The following is a 12869-nucleotide window of genomic DNA, read 5'->3' as shown; positions in this document are numbered from 1 at the left end:
GGGATTTCGACATGTGGGAGGCCCAAAACATGAGCTGGTAAAATCAGCACAGGTAAGAATAGAAGTGCTCTGTACTGTACAGTAGTGGAGATGGTTGTCACTGTAGTTAAATGGATGAAAATGTATTTTCTCTCCCTTTACTTTATCTGTTAAGCACAAAAGAAAATATTTAGAAAAATGCTGGAAACCTGTAACTATAGACTTCCAGTGTAAGTTTTTCCTACACTTTTGTGTTTCTTTTCTGTGTATTTATGGTTGTGAATTGTATTATGGGATGTTGATCTCTGCTCGGTTGGCGTTTAATGTTGAAAATTCAACTCTACAGTTTAATAAAGTGACTTTTATTGACATTTTAGCAGTTTAAAGTAATATAATGTATAAAATATAATATATACTTAAATAAGTCTGTAAAATAGAGTACTGGCAGTTTAATACAAGGTTTTTTGTAGCGTAATATACAACACCAATACAGACAATCACTTTAAAATATTAAAAATGTTAATAAAAGTCACTTTTTTTTTACTTTTTAAGGTTAAAAGTTGTTGGAAGAAAGATTAACGCATCCCATAATGCAATTCAAAAGCATAAAAAAAGGAGAAAACTGCTAATCTACATATATTTTTTACAGTGTACTATGAACGTCAATGGTTACAGGTTTTCAGATTTCTTCAAAATATCTTCTTTTGGGTTCAACAGAACTCATAAAGGTTTGGAGCCACTTGAGGGTGAGTAAATAGTGAGTACGTTTTAATTTTTGAGTGAACTATCCCTTTAAAGGGATGGCTGACCTTAAAATTAAATTTGAATAATTTAGTCAGCTTTTTCTCACAGTCAAGTGGTTCAAAGTATTTATGAGTTTCTTGTTTCTGTTGAATGCAAAATATGATCATTTAGAAAGCAGTTGCTATTGACTTACAAACTGTAGTAGGAAAAATATTATGGAAGTCAGTGGCTTTCAACATTCTTCGAAATATCTGCTTTTGTGTTAAACAGGAGAAAGAACTTTTAAAAAGGTTTAGAACAAGGAGGGAGAGTAAATGATGACAGAATTTAAATTTTGGGGTGAACTGTCCCTTTATATTCAGCTATTTTGAAGAGTTAGTTAAACCTGACTTGTTTCTTGTGATTCTGACTTTTTTTTTTTTTGCAGTTCTGACTTTTATTGCAATTTACATTTTCCTCTTGCAATTCCGACATAATTGTTATTGTTAATTTACAGTATCTTTTCGCAATTCAATTTATTTTTCCAAATTTCAACTTTTTGCTTGAAATTATACGTTTATATTTCACAAATATGAGTTTATTTTTCCCAATTTCAACTTTCTGTGTGCAATCCAGAGATTATAACTCGCAAATTTGAGTTTATTTCTCAAATTTTCACCGTTTTGTTAGTAATTCTGAATTTACATCTCACTTTTTTATAGCTTCCCCCTCAGTTTTATTTTCAAATATATGTAAAACAATTTATATTGTACAAACATTTCATAATAATAATAATAATAATAATAATAATATTAATAATAATAATAATAATAATATTAAAATTAATAATAATAATAATAAAGTCAAAGCATGCAACTAAAAAAACGGAAGGTAGATACACCAGAAAAGGTCCCCAGATTTTTTCAAAAGCCCTCTGACACTGAATAGTATTTTCTCAGGGGTGCAGTAGGAGATAAGTCCGTTGATCCAATGTTTCGTAGATAAAGAGTAAGATGATTTAATTAAAATGATTTCAGTGTAATCAGAGTAAAGTGAGTTTTATGAAGAGATGTCTCTAGTAGTTCAATGTTCCCTAACAATTAGATTCTTGGATCATAACTGAGTTGAATATCTGTAATCTTTGATGATATGTCAATTATATATTCCCAAAAATCAGACAAAACAGGACAACTCCAAAGCATATGCAGCAAATCTCCTTCAGCTGCATTGCACTTTGACATATTAGTATTAAACATATGAATTTTTTTTGGAAGTATAATATGTCCGATGTAATTTATTAAATTGGAATTGTCTATGTTTAGTGGAAAATAAAGTAGTCTGCATTCTGTTCATAATGCACTCCCACTCTATCAGATCATATGTGCAGCCAAGATCCCCCCCCCCCACTTCTGTTTCATAATATTGTCAGATACTTTTAACACGTTTGATATTATGCACACACATCACACATATTTAGGTTTATTCAACAGAATTTCAATTTTTTACTTGCATTTCTGAATTTATATCTCACTAGTCTGAGTTTATTTCACTCAATTTCATCTTTTGATTAAATTCTGATATCATATCTCATAATTATGACTTTTCGTCTTTCAAATTAATGTTTGTATCTTACAAATCTAATGTATATCTCATACTTGTGACTTTTTCTTGCAATCATTCCCACTTTCTTCACTTTCAAGTTAATAACTAAAAATTGTAAGAAAGAAATTCACAATAATGAAACTGAAGCATAAAATTCTGAAGCAATTGCGGAAAAAATCTGAAAACAATAGTGAGATCAAATTTTGCAGTTAAACTTCATGCATTTATTCTTACTGTAGTGTAAACCATTCATAGATACAAAAATCAAACTAAAGTAAAAATTATTATTCACTACAGTGTAATATTAATGCTTACTCTAACATGCCTAATATGCAAATGATAGTTTGACCAACTTTAATTAAGTTGAGATTACTCAAAAAATTGCTGCACTAACTGTCTTTTCTGAACTTCATATTTCTTTTACAGTAAACGCTCTTCTGTAAACACTTCATTGAGACTAGCATAGCAGCACAAGCCGTAAATCAGATTATTAGAGGCACTATGTCATCTTAATAAACCCCTCAATGTCACGTCACTCCACCCATGGCTTATTAACCGCTAACAGGATGCATTTCCTTCTGAAACATCAAAAGAAGGCGACAATAAACTCCTAGCTCTGCCAACACAGAAGGAACTGGAACTTTTCAGTGCGTCTGGGTAATTTATTAACAGATCTGTTATGGTTTCTATTGGCACTTCTGGCGCATGTGTGCAGAACATGCGTCTTTACTGTAAAGAGGCGAGTCTGAGCTGAACACATGCTGTTCTGTGTTCAGCATGCAGAAGCTAATCTGCTAAATCTGTGCCAGGTGGAGGGAACTTGTTTTCAGAAGAGTACAGCTTTTAGTGCTGACTCATATATTTAGCTTATAAGTTAGGACATATCATAGATTCAGTTGTATTTTACAAACACATTATATTAAAGAAAACAGACTAAACTATTGCTGTATTTCATAATATAATATAATGTAATGTAATGTAATGTAATGTAATGTAATATAATATAATATAATATAATATAATATAATATAATATAATATAATATAATATAAAATAATATAATATAATATAATATAATATAATATAAAATAATATAATATAATATAATATAATATAATATAATATAATATAATATAAAATAATATAATATAATATAATATAATATAATATAATATAATATAATATAAAATAATATAATATAATATAATATAATATAATATAATATAATATAAAATAATATAATATAATATAATATAAAATAATATAATATAATATAATATAATATAATATAAAATAATATAATATAATATAATATAATATAATATAATATAATATAATATAATATAATATAAAATAATATAATATAATATAATATAATATAATATAATATAATATAATATAATACAATATATACTTTGTCAGGCTGTAGCATTAGAGCATAAAATACATAAAAGCATAAAATGTGTGACGACGTTACAGTGTAAAATAGGATGATTTCTGATAGAACTTTAAAATTAAATTAATTCAATTTCTTGTAAAAATAATTTGATGATTTTTTAAATAATAATTTAATCATTTTTGTTAATATAAATATTTAATAACATAAAAGTAAGCATATTATTTAGATATTTTCTAAATAACAACTCAACTGTTATACAAAAACAAAAATCTTAATATAAGAACATAAACAAATAAATTAATTAAAAAACAAATGAATAAATAAAAAATAAATAAACAAATAAACAGACAGACCATAAATTATAAAAAATAACCATTAAACATATGCTGGATAAGTTGGCGGTTCATTCCGCTGTGGCGACCCCTGATTAATAAAGGGACTGAGCCGAAAAGAAAATGAATGAAGGAAGGAATAATATAATATAATGTAATATAATGTAATATAATATAATATAATATAATATAATATAATATAATATAATATAATATAATTTTATATTATCACGCATGCGTGCAATATAGTATAATATAACATAATTTTATAATATAATATAACATTTTGCTTATGTACTCGTTTCTGTTTTTGAGACATTTTGGTTTTTATGATTTTGTGAGATTTACAGACTCTCTTACCTTCCTTTGTGTCCTTGCATTCCTCCTCCTCTTGCAGATCAGTTTCAGGCCCAGTTTTTGGCTCAGTGACCTCTTCATCCTCTTCTTCATCTTCTGAAAGAAACCCAGAAGGTCGCGTTCAGTTTCTGTTCTCTGACACCTGCCAAAACTCCAGCGCCTCTCAGTGACCCACACCGACCCACAATAATAGCTTACAGACCTTCTCTACCTTAGCCATGTAACCATATCAAACCTTCTTGTTGAGATAATTGTGAAGATTTTATCATGACATACAATATTCCCACCGTGGGTGTTCCAGTTAAAAGTACATTTTCCTCACTGTGGTGTTAGATTGTGAACCGTATTTAAAGGGCACCTTTTTAACCCCTTTTTCAAGATTTAAGATAAGTCTTTTGTGTCTCCAGAATGTGTATGTAAAGTTTCAGCTCAAAACACCCCTCAGATTATTTATTAGACCTTTCAGAATACTGGAATTTTCAGCTCTGAACACACTAGCTGTTTTTGTTGCATGTCCCTTTAATGCTGGTTCTCCACGCCCACTGTTCCCACGTGTCTGTCAGAGTGTGCCTCAATCTACGCCCTGGCTGCGTCAGATAAACAGCACAGTGACAGACATGAAGGAAGCAGATCTCACGTAATGATTGTGAGAAATACTACAGTAAGAACTTTCCCAATGATTATTTGATGTATGTGTTGTGGAGTTAATTCAAGCCTTTCTGCAATGATGAGTCGCACACGATATTGTTACAAAGTTCACGCACATGCACACACACACACACAGCGCGCGCATTTAACTTTGCACTGCTTTTACATGGCAAATGTGGCAGGATACACGTTAATATTTACTGCTGTATGGATATCCATTATGTTAAGGGGGACCTAGGTGAAAAATCTACTTTTAAAGCTGTTTGGAAAGACATATGTGTAGGTATAGTGTATAGACAGTCATATTGGGGTGATATAAACACACCCAGACATTTTTATTTTCAAATTAAACAACATAAAAATGGTGGACCAATTGGAGTGGTTTTCAGACCGACCGCAACTTGATGTAGGAGTGCGGTCCCCCCGCCCACCGAATTGATTGACAGCTGCGTATTACCATGTCTCCTTAGTAACGCATTCAAACATTTCAACAAGACAGGACGTGCGCAAAGCAACCGGGAATAAAAGGTCTGTTGAGTTTGCTAGGATCATCAATCATCATCAAATGTGATCAAGAAGAGTGAGTTTAAAATGTAGTAAAACAGTGCACGTGTGTAATGCATTAGAGCGATTTACTTCAGCTTTACTTCATCAGCACAGCCGCTTCAATCCCGGTTTGTGGACGTTACATCAGGTTTATTTTGTACATTAACATACCAGATATTCATACAGCATTGGAGATTAACCTGTATCCTCTCACATTTGCGTGCAAGTGCAAAGCTAAACGCGCTTGGTGTCTGTGTGTGTGTGTGTGTGTGTGTGTGTGTGTGTGTGTATCCTCACTGTGTGTGTGAACTTTGTAACAACATTGTGTGTGACTCATCTTTGCAACTCCACAACAAATGCAGCAAATAGTAATTGTTAAAGTTCTTACTGTAGTATTTCTCACACACGTTACGTGAGATCTGCTTCCTGAGACAGCCTAAGAAAACGATTAAGGTATGCTGACATGCACGTGGAAACGGTGGGCGGGGAGGACTAGCCTTAAAGGGCCAGTACAATAAAACAGCAACAAGCTGTTACCAGCTATAAAACAGAAACTTCAGAAAGCTATACTTTACAGACACATTCTGGGGACACAAAAGACTCATCTTTAAGGGGAAACCTAGGTGCCCTTTAATGTACAAAATAAACCTGATTTAACGTCCACAAACCGGGATCATCTTTTATAATTGTACTGACATGCAGCTGTAATGATGAATTACAGTGAATTTACCGTTTTAACTTGCGTTATTACAAACATGCACTGTTTTAAAAATGTTTTCAACATATAAAAGTTCTTGATCACATTTGATGATGATTGATGATCACAGAGAGCTGAACAGATCTTTTAATCCCAGTTACTTTGCGCACGTCCTGTCTTGTTGATATGATTATATGTGTTAATACGGCGACATGTTAATACGCAGCTGTCAATCAATTGGGTGGGCGGGGAAACCACACTCCTACATCACGTTGCGGTCGCCCTCAAAATGGGAGGGATTTGGATCCTATTTTAACATCAGGAAATTTAAATTAAGGAATTTTCTATCACCCCAGTATGACTGTGGACACACTACACCTACACACAGTTCTGTCCAAACAGGACAGAATCATTAAATCATTAATAATGAACTATTTGCATGCTAGAAATAAAATCAAAGTAATTGATGTAAATGTAACAGTCATAGCTAATAAAGAATAATGACCTTATTACCATGTAAATGCAATGACAGGTACACTCAAAAATGACTTTTGCTGCTTGTTCAAACTACATATTTAAAATGAGCTGAATCAACACAATTATTGAGTTTTTAGGGGACGTTTTACGTTCAATACACCTAAATTCGTAAAAACAACTGATAGATTTATGATGGGAAAACATGAAGGAACTGCATGTAACCCAGCATTTTTTACATTGTATGGTGTATAATGTACAAACATAATATGTAAAGCGTTCATAGCACATTTTCAGCATAAAAACATATTTATATTTTATCTGAGAATGTGAAAGGAATATCAACACAGTTGCATTATAGAACATTATATACAGTGCTAAGCATATAAATTCATATTTTTTATAGGACGCTATACAATATTATATTTGTGCATATACATTAGATTAGTCAGTACTGAAGCCAAATCTGGAGCTTATCTAACAAAATAACTTACTATAACGGTCCAAAAACTAGTACAGCCAAATATATATTTTATAGAAAAATATTAAACACAAAATTAAGAATCAAGAGAAGCAAAAAATGTAAAAATTTAGTTGAAATTTTGTAGGTTGTAATTTATTTTTGCAATATTTTGCTTGAATTTAGTTGCATTATCTTTCAGTTGCTAAGTATGTTTGGTGACTAAAATATTATTCTAATAATTTATCTGTTTAATAAATCTGTTTTGTTTAAATGCACCAAAATACATTGCCTATATTCAGAGAAATGGATAATAATATTCTGCAAGACAATTCAATAAATTCTGAATTCTGGGCCTTTCACCATATCATAAACTGCAAAAAAGGGTTCCTTTAACAGATAAAACAAACTAACTAATCTTTGTATTATTCAAATATCGCTAAAGATAACATTATTGCTAATATATTGATATAAGAAATTGTACATTTGATTTCAAGGAGACCTAAAAAGGCCTTCGAAAAGTTTAAATGATTAATAATTATTCACATTATTGTGAGGCGCCCACAACAATATCATGCACGTTTCTTATCACAGGATACCGCGTTGAATATTGGCACATGTCTATACTCGACTCACAATCCCACTCTGTACTGATCAGACGTGCTTTTGTTTTGGATCAGCACAGCCTGGTGTGTTTTTTCTTTTGGGTCGACTGGGAGTTGCACAGCTGCATTTTCACAACCGTGAGCTCTAAAGAAACAACACAGTCAGTAAAAAAAGACACTTCCTCGGGTCCCACAGAACATGTGTGCTACACGTGTGCATGAGTTTAAGAGATCCAGACGCACAGATACCCCACAGAAAGCGCAGCTTTCTGCACTCCATCAGCCCTCCAGTCTCCTGCCCCGGGGCCTCGCAGACCCTGAACACTCGGCCCTTCATTAACCCAGTCACCCCAGTCAAAGAGGCAGTGCAGACCTGCCGCCCTCAGACACCTGCTCAGGGCCAGCAGCAGCGGGACATGTGCCCCTGACCCAAGATTATTTACAAAACTAAAAACAATTTTAAGGCTAAAACTACTGGTTAAAAATTTAGTGAGATTTTCCGTGAAGCCTGTATTTAAAGCATCAATAATGCCTGGACAATGCCTTATAACAACTTTGAAAAACATGCTATATCATCTGATTATTATTGATATTTAATATAATGATATAACATATTATATGGTTGTTTTTTAAAGAATATAATACAGTATAAATACATAATAATACTTGAATAATACAGAATTCTAATGCACTGAGAATACCAGTATAAAGCAATTCTCACATCTTGCTCGTCGAGCGCAACAGAATTAAATGATACAAATGGTTATACAAAAAGTACTAAGAAATTATGTGCAATACATAAACTATAAAACTAAAGGTTTAAACTATTGTTCAAAAAGCATGGTAAGACTTTCAATGAAGCCTGCATTTATAAAGCATAAATAATGCATGGGCAATACCTTATAACAACTTTCAAAAATGTGCTATTTCATCTGATAAACATTCATATTTATCTGGTGCTGGGCAAAGACTATTTGCGATTAATCGCATCTAAAAAAAGTTGTTTTCACACAAAACACTGTACAAAATTATATTTTATATATGGTTGTTGTTTTTTAAAGGGCACCTTACCCTTTTTTCATATTGAATATAAGTCTTTTGTGTCCCCAGAATGTGTCTGTAAAGTTTCAGCTCAAAACACCCATCAGATTATTTATTATAACTGTTTGAAGTGTCTATATTATAGCTGAAAAAAAAGTTGTTGCTGTTTTTTTGTACTGGCCCTTTAAGGCTAGTCCTCCCCGCCCACCGTTCCCACGTGCCTGTCAGCAATCGCCGCCCTCGGCTGCCTCAGGAAGCAGATCACGTAACGTGTGTGAGAAATTCTACAGTAAGAACTTTAACAATCAGTATTTGATGCATTTTTTTGTGGAGTTGCAACAATGTGTCACACACAATGACATTACAAAGTTCACGCACACACACAGCGAGGACACACACACATAGCGCAGACACATACACACACACACAAAGCGCAGACACACACACACACATTGCGTAGACACACACACACAGTGTAGACACACACACACACACATAGCACAGACATACACACACACATAGCGCAGACATACTCACACTCTTGATCACGTTTGATGATGATTGATGATCCTAGCGAACTGAACACACCTTTTATTCCCAGTTGCTTTGCGCTCGTCCTCTCTTGTTGATATGATTATACACGTGACTACCGGACATGTTAATGCCCGCAGCTGTCAATCAATATTGGTGGGCGGGGGGTCCATACTCCTACGTAAAGTTGCGGTCGATCTGAAAACCGCTCCAATTGGTTCAACTGTTTTTATGTTGTTAAATTTAAAAAAAAGGACTGTGTGTGTTTATTTCACCCCAATATGACAGTTTATACACTATACTTACACACATTTCTGTCCAAACAGCTTGTAAAGTAGATTTTTCACCATAGGTGCCCTTTAAAGTATATAATGCAGTATGCATACATAATAATACTTAATGAATTCTAATGCATTAAGAATTACGAACATAAACGATTTCTCACATCTTGCATGTTAGGTGTAACAGAAAACAAATTATACAAACTATTATACAAAAAGTACTAAGAAATGATGAGCAATAGAATTCAGAGTACTCTAAAACCACTCTATAAGCTATTCATCTAACATCAATTCCCTCTGGAATAAAATGTAAACATCAAAGAAGAATAAATAATACATATAAAGTCAAGTATAAAAGGAAAAAGATTGCTTCATCTACCAAAAAATATCATATCAATTATGAATAATAAAAATAAATAAAGTACAAACAAACCTATCAGTGAAAACAATTCAAACTAAACTGTAATTTAAAGCAAATTCCTAAATGTGAATTTAAAACCGCAGCTGTCGAGTTCAGAGAAGTCTCAGAAGAAATATATTTACAAAATAAAATTCATAAACGCACAGCACAATTCACATTTACAAAACCTGTATGAGTGTGTGTGAGCCTGTATGAGTGTGTGTGAATGTGTGAGTGTATTGATGTTTCCAAGTGATCGGTTGCAGCTGGAAGGGCATCCGCTGCGTAAAACATATGCTGGATAAGTTGGCGGTTCATTCCGCTGTGTATCTTTTGGCAAACTCCACACGGAAATGCCAACTGACCCAGCAACCTTCTTGCTGTGAGGCGATTGTGCTACCCACTGCGCCACCGTGACGACAATTATCTAATCGGATTTTGCGAATGTGAACTGCGCTGTTCACTCATGAATTTTATTTGATCCACGTATTATTTTTGAGACTGAACTAGCTGTATAGTCAATGAGGTTGAGGCTCTTGACCCTGGCCGGCACCTGTAGACCAGCACACATACAGTCCCTCTCTGTGGGCTTGTTTTCCTGTTGAACCCCCGTGTTAGAGGTTAATGATTCGGGGTCGGGCTGACAGTGGGTGCCCAGTGTGCAGAAGGAAATGATCTGATCGTGCCAGACGACTTGCTCAACACCAGTGTATTTGTGTTCACACCAGTTAAAAGAGCCTGCAGGCACGCTAACAATGATTCAAGCCTTGCAAGAATGCAGCCGATGACATTGTTGTGAATGACGCTGCAGTGTGACCGATTTGCCGCCTGTGTTTATTTATTAGGGTTTAATCTCGAACCATAATGTTATCTGTATCTAATTGGGGCTCAAATATGCATAGTAGAAAAAAATATTTATATATATACAGTTTAAGTCAAAATAATTAGCCCCCTGTATATGCCCCTGCCCCATTTTCTTCAATTTCCGTTTAATGGAAAGAAGATTTCTTTTCAACACATTTCTGAACGTAATAGTTTTAATAACTCATTTCTAATGACTGATTCCTTTTATCTTTGCCATGATGACAGCACATAATATTTTACAAGATATTTTTCAAGATACAGCTGTTGGACAACTTAATGTACTTTTTAAGGGGAGAATGTAGTTGTTTAGATTGCAACTATAGTTTATTTATAAGGATAGTGCCTATTTTGCCTATATTTGGAGATTCAGTGTGTTGGCGGCCATCAGCCTGTCATACTGAGCAGAGCAAAGACGGTTGACATTCTGCCACTAGATGGTGACAGAGACCGCATATTAAGCCCTTAGAGGAGAAGAACAGCATTCTTTCAGCATACGTTTCAAACTGCATCTGAACAAATCATTACAGAACAGGTAAGTGACATTCTAAGTCAATCTCTCTCTTTTGTATTTAGCAGTGCTGTATTGATACCACAGAAACTGGTAGTGTTTGCTTTGGCTTTTTCGAGGTTAATTATTGTGATCTCCTGAATTCAACAGGGAAATACTGGAAAATCTTTGTAGACTGATGGCATTTCATGCACTCTCAGAAATAAAGGTACGCGAGCTGTCACTGGGGTGGTACCTTTTCAAAAAGTACTAATTTGTACCTAAAAGGTCCATGTTAATACCTCAAGGGTACATATTAGTACCTAAAAAGTACAAAAGTGTTCCTCTTAAAATGTTTAGGTACTAATATATACTTTTGAGGTACCAATATGGACCCTTCAAGTACAAATGTGTATCTTTTGGTACCACCCCAGTGACAGCTCGCGTACCTTTATTTCTGAGAGTGTGCCGTTCAGCCTTTTAATCTAAAAATGTCAGCAAAATCACCTATTTGTCATCACTTTAGACATTACACTAGAGAATCATTTAAATACTAGCTCTACATTGGTGAAGTTGCAACGGTTTCTGCTGTTCTGACGTCAGCTGCAGATGTCAATAAATGGCGGAAGAAAGTAGTTTCTCTTAAAAAAGGATTTTGAGACCCTCCATGTTGATTTTCTTTTTTTTTATACATGATTATGGCATCGAACTGTTGTATAAACACTATATCACACTTGTAGCAATATATAAATAGTGAACAATACTTTTGGGTAAGGTATTTTATGTTATTGTTAAGCATTAAACTGATCAAAATTGATCAAAAAATGTTTCAACAAAAGAACCACAGAAATATATCGAGAATATATCACATTTATATGCAACCCAGGCTCATTCGGATTAGTAGTCCCGCGGACGTTTCTGGAGACCGCGAAATATGTCCCGGGAGGTACCAGTTTGTCCAGTCAACTCATCATGTACGTCGGCAGGCTTCAGATGCAGAGAGGAGGAGTTGACCACGGCGACAGGGTTCGAGTCTGGGGAAGAGCGGTTCCAAAAATCGGGTAAGTCAAAAACAGAATCCAAAAAATAAAGTGAACGAGTTCATAACAGGGTGAGAACGTGGTGAAATGCGAAAACGTGGTAAAAAATAAAATCAGATGAGGGCTTTTCTTTTTTCTGGACAGGAAAGTATTGGGAGCAGAGAGAGGGGAAGGATCGGCATAGGATCTCGAGCTGGGAATGGATCTCGGGTCGCCGTGAGCACCTTGGTGCGATATGTCAGCGCACTTAACCACTAGGCTATTGACGCCTACCAAATCTCTATGTTTTGTAATCTGCATCTGTATCTCTGAGCACAAGGCAAAGTCCATCCTGTCAAACGCACATCACATGACAGAAACAACTCGAATGCCCACAAACTTTTAAACAAAGAGTCGCTGTCAT

General features: G+C 34.1%; 1 protein-coding gene across 2 annotated transcripts in view; it reads right to left on the bottom strand.

Annotated features, from left to right (window-relative positions):
• Positions 1-12869, bottom strand: part of LOC130247004 (cytoplasmic dynein 1 intermediate chain 1) — a 160043-nt gene that overhangs the window by 75394 nt on the left and 71780 nt on the right. For both annotated transcript variants that reach the window (XM_056480181.1, XM_056480182.1), the window contains one exon: positions 4396-4488. In XM_056480181.1, the coding sequence (XP_056336156.1) occupies positions 4396-4488 (93 nt within the window). The remainder of the gene's footprint in view (positions 1-4395; positions 4489-12869) is intronic.

This window comes from Danio aesculapii, chromosome 19, assembly GCF_903798145.1.
Source record: "Danio aesculapii chromosome 19, fDanAes4.1, whole genome shotgun sequence".
NCBI lineage: Eukaryota > Metazoa > Chordata > Actinopteri > Cypriniformes > Danionidae > Danio > Danio aesculapii.
The sequence above is the reverse complement of the archived record's forward strand: the minus strand, read 5'-3'. Positions and strand labels throughout refer to the sequence as shown.